Here is a 3,068-nt window from a genome sequence, read left to right on the forward strand (position 1 = left end):
ACATGTTGAACACAAATACCTGTACTTTCTACTTCTTACATGTTGAACACAAATACCTGTACTTTCTACTTCTTACATGTTGAACTCAAATACCTGTACTTTCTACTTCTCTCATTTTCCAAACAGGCTGGTTCCTTTAGTCTGAATGTGTGTTTGGTGGCGTGATCATTATTATTTAGAGTCATTGCGTGCCTATTGATTTGAACACGATCCGTGTATCCATCATTTCCTGGTCTTCTCTAAAGAAGAGGGACCAATGAAAAACCATACTGTAATACAGAGAATAAATGAATTCCTGCTTATTGGAAAACACTTTGAAACACTTCCTGTATTCCTCTTTGGTGACCGACATTTGAGAGGATCATTTTGGAGTGCGACACACAGGGAAGACACGAGAATACTGATCGTATTGTTAATCGCACCATAAGTGATTTCCAGTGCGTCCTGAAGTAAGGTGTAATTGGACACCATGTCTTCCTTCTCTTCCCATCAGGGAAAAGCCGGGAAAGTGGGATCTAAAGGAGGGAGAGGAGCTCAAGGTGACCGAGGACTGGAGGGACAGAAAGGAGCGCAAGGAGACAGAGGTAAATCACATTTTCATACATCCAGAACAACTTTTTAATTCAAAACTCTTGTTGGTATAAAAGAACGATTTTTGAAACACACACACACACACACGCACACACACAGACAGACAGACAGACAGACAGACAGTCACTCACTCACTCACTCACTCACTCACTCACTCACACTCATCTTTAGTTTTGCAGCTTTTCACACTTTTTGTTTTGTGTGTTTTTCAGGTCAAAAGGGAAATGTTTATTCTCAATACAGGTCTGTAGTGTTTCAGCTTTGTTCTTGAAACGGTGTATTTGTCAACAGGTCAAAAAGGAGGTAAAGCCCGTGCAGGTGATGCAGGTAAAGGCCTGCCGGGACCCGACGGACCACAAGGCATCAGAGGTGAGACCTCCTTTAGTTTCACGCAATAATTCAAAACTTGGAGATGCATTCAAATGATAAGCGATTGGCTCTTCGCTCACCGCAAGGCTGGCAAAACAGCCAGTTTAGTTTCTGTGGTAGAAAATGCTGGATCTTTACCGTGATTAAAACAGTTCATTCAAATTGAAACTCTCTGTTGAGGAAACAAAGGGATTTTAGCCTTTGCAGACCATTTACATGCACTGAAGCATATATGTAACACACTATAGGAAAGGGAAAACCCAGAAAGCAGAATAGGGCCTCTTTAACTTTTTCCCCTTTTGTTTTATTTTAAAACTCTACTGTTTTCTTTTTAATTGGGTTGTATACTTGCTTCTAGTTAAACAAAATACATAATAATGTGCTGCTCATGTTGTGCCTCTTTTCCACGCTCTTGTATAAATAAATACCAGGCTTCGACAGGCGCCTTCATTTTGTAATTTCCCCTCCGCAGGTTTGCACGGTCACCCCGCAGAACCCAAGAACGGCATGGAGGGTCCTCGAGGTCCCCGAGGATTCCCTGGTGCTGTCGGTCAGTTGGGAATATTCGGGATCGCAGGAGTGCCGGGAATTTGCGAGGCGCGGGACTGCAGCATTCATGCGCCGGTGTCGCGCAAAGAGCAGGGTCTGGTGAAAGGGCCGCTAACTTCATATAACATATGAACACGAGCGATGAACACACGAAGAAGGTCAGAGAGCTGGGTTTAACCCTCCTGTCGTGTTCATGAGATCTAGAGTTACCCATTCATTTCCTATTGGGGTCATTTTTGGCCGGGAACAACTCAAAATTCAATGAAAGTGGTGATCAGCAGTTTTATATGTTCACATACTGTACCTACTGTGGTGGACATCATAAGGCCTTGAAGCAATCAAATGTATAACACAATATTTATGTTTGATAAAACACGACAGGAGAGATAAATTTGAAAAATGTAATGTTTTGCGGAAAATGTCAGAGGACCAAGGATAGAACCCTGAGGCACTCCACTTGGTGGCAGGTTTGGTAAGTAATGGGAAACTTTGCAGGAACTAAACAAGAAAATACTTTTACATCCGACCCGGACACTGATTTAGGAGGTTCCTTACTTTTGAAAGATGGTCAAACTGTTACAGCTTTTACCAGGAACAAAGACGTCTGCTATGTGTGTTTCACTAGAACTAATTTCAACTGAATCCTTCGGTTGAGTTTTTCCATCAGTGTAAAAAAAATAAACAAAGAATTCAAAGTGCTATGTAAATATTATGTAAAGTATCTCAAATACATGTACTGTGATCTTTAAGTGTCTGTTTTTAAATCTGAGTATTTTTGTCACCACGGGTCTATTTGTTCAAAATAAGGATTTGCGTTTCTGTAAGAAACACATATTTTGGTTCCATATTTCTGATTCACTAAATGACCATCCATTATGATTATCAAGCTTTCAAAATAAAGTTAAATCTGATTATCATGTGCATGTGTTTGACAAGATGACTTTACCCGTCAGATTAATTAAAGGGGACCTATCATGCAAAATTCACTTTCTGATGTCTTTTCTACATCAACATGTGTCCCCGGTGTGTCGGGGAACTCACGCAGCGTCAGAAAATAAAACCCTCTCTCTTTTCCTCCGTACCCAAAACTCTAAAAACGGTGCTGATTCAGATTTGCGTCCAATATGACGTAATATCTAAAATGTGGACCCACGGCCCTATCAGAAACGTTGCTATCAGAAACAATGCCCGACTGATTTGGACATGATATGGTCGGTGTTTACATTAGCATCGCTAACACTCAGAGCTCACCCGTACCGGAGAGCATGTGTGTGAAGAAGGAAATAAAAAGGAACTCACCTTGTGGTATAACCGGCAAGAGAGAAAGCCTTTGAGCTCCATACTGTTTCAGAAATAATCCTTGATAATCCATGATATGGCGTTTCATCACGGCAGTATTTAGTTTAGACAGTAGCTGCCGGGTCCCGCATGAGCTCAGACCCCTCCTTTATTATTTTATCAATTTTTTTTTTTTTTTTAAAGCTTTATCCCAAAATCAGCACTTTTGAAACAGGAAGTGAAATAGAGGGATATTAGGCATGGCTAGTGATGGGTGATCT

The 3,068-nt window shown here is 41.0% G+C and overlaps 1 protein-coding gene across 1 annotated transcript; it reads left to right on the forward strand.

Annotated features, from left to right (window-relative positions):
• Positions 1–449: 449 nt before the first annotated feature.
• On the forward strand, positions 450–2,423 carry LOC104950863 (cuticle collagen 39-like). Its single transcript, XM_010777440.1, has 3 exons — positions 450–584; positions 883–960; positions 1,433–2,423. The coding sequence occupies exons 1-3, from the start codon at positions 470–472 to the stop codon at positions 1,639–1,641; spliced, it is 402 nt and encodes a 133-aa protein (XP_010775742.1). The 5' UTR covers positions 450–469; the 3' UTR covers positions 1,642–2,423.
• Positions 2,424–3,068: the final 645 nt, after the last annotated feature.

Source organism: Notothenia coriiceps, unplaced genomic scaffold, assembly GCF_000735185.1.
Source record: "Notothenia coriiceps isolate Sejong01 unplaced genomic scaffold, NC01 NC01_scaffold00018246, whole genome shotgun sequence".
In the NCBI taxonomy this organism is placed as follows: Eukaryota; Metazoa; Chordata; class Actinopteri; order Perciformes; family Nototheniidae; genus Notothenia; species Notothenia coriiceps.

What these genes read in the sequence shown, in the direction of transcription:
- LOC104950863 (XM_010777440.1), top strand. Translation starts at nt 470, where the DNA reads ATGTCTTCCTTCTCTTCCCATCAGGGAAAAGCCGGGAAAGTGGGATCT. An exon ending in AGGAGCGCAAGGAGACAGAG is followed by an intron (nt 585 to 882) that starts GTAAATCACATT and finishes ATTTGTCAACAG; the next exon opens with GTCAAAAAGGAGGTAAAGCC. An exon ending in CGGACCACAAGGCATCAGAG is followed by an intron (nt 961 to 1,432) that starts GTGAGACCTCCT and finishes TCCCCTCCGCAG; the next exon opens with GTTTGCACGGTCACCCCGCA.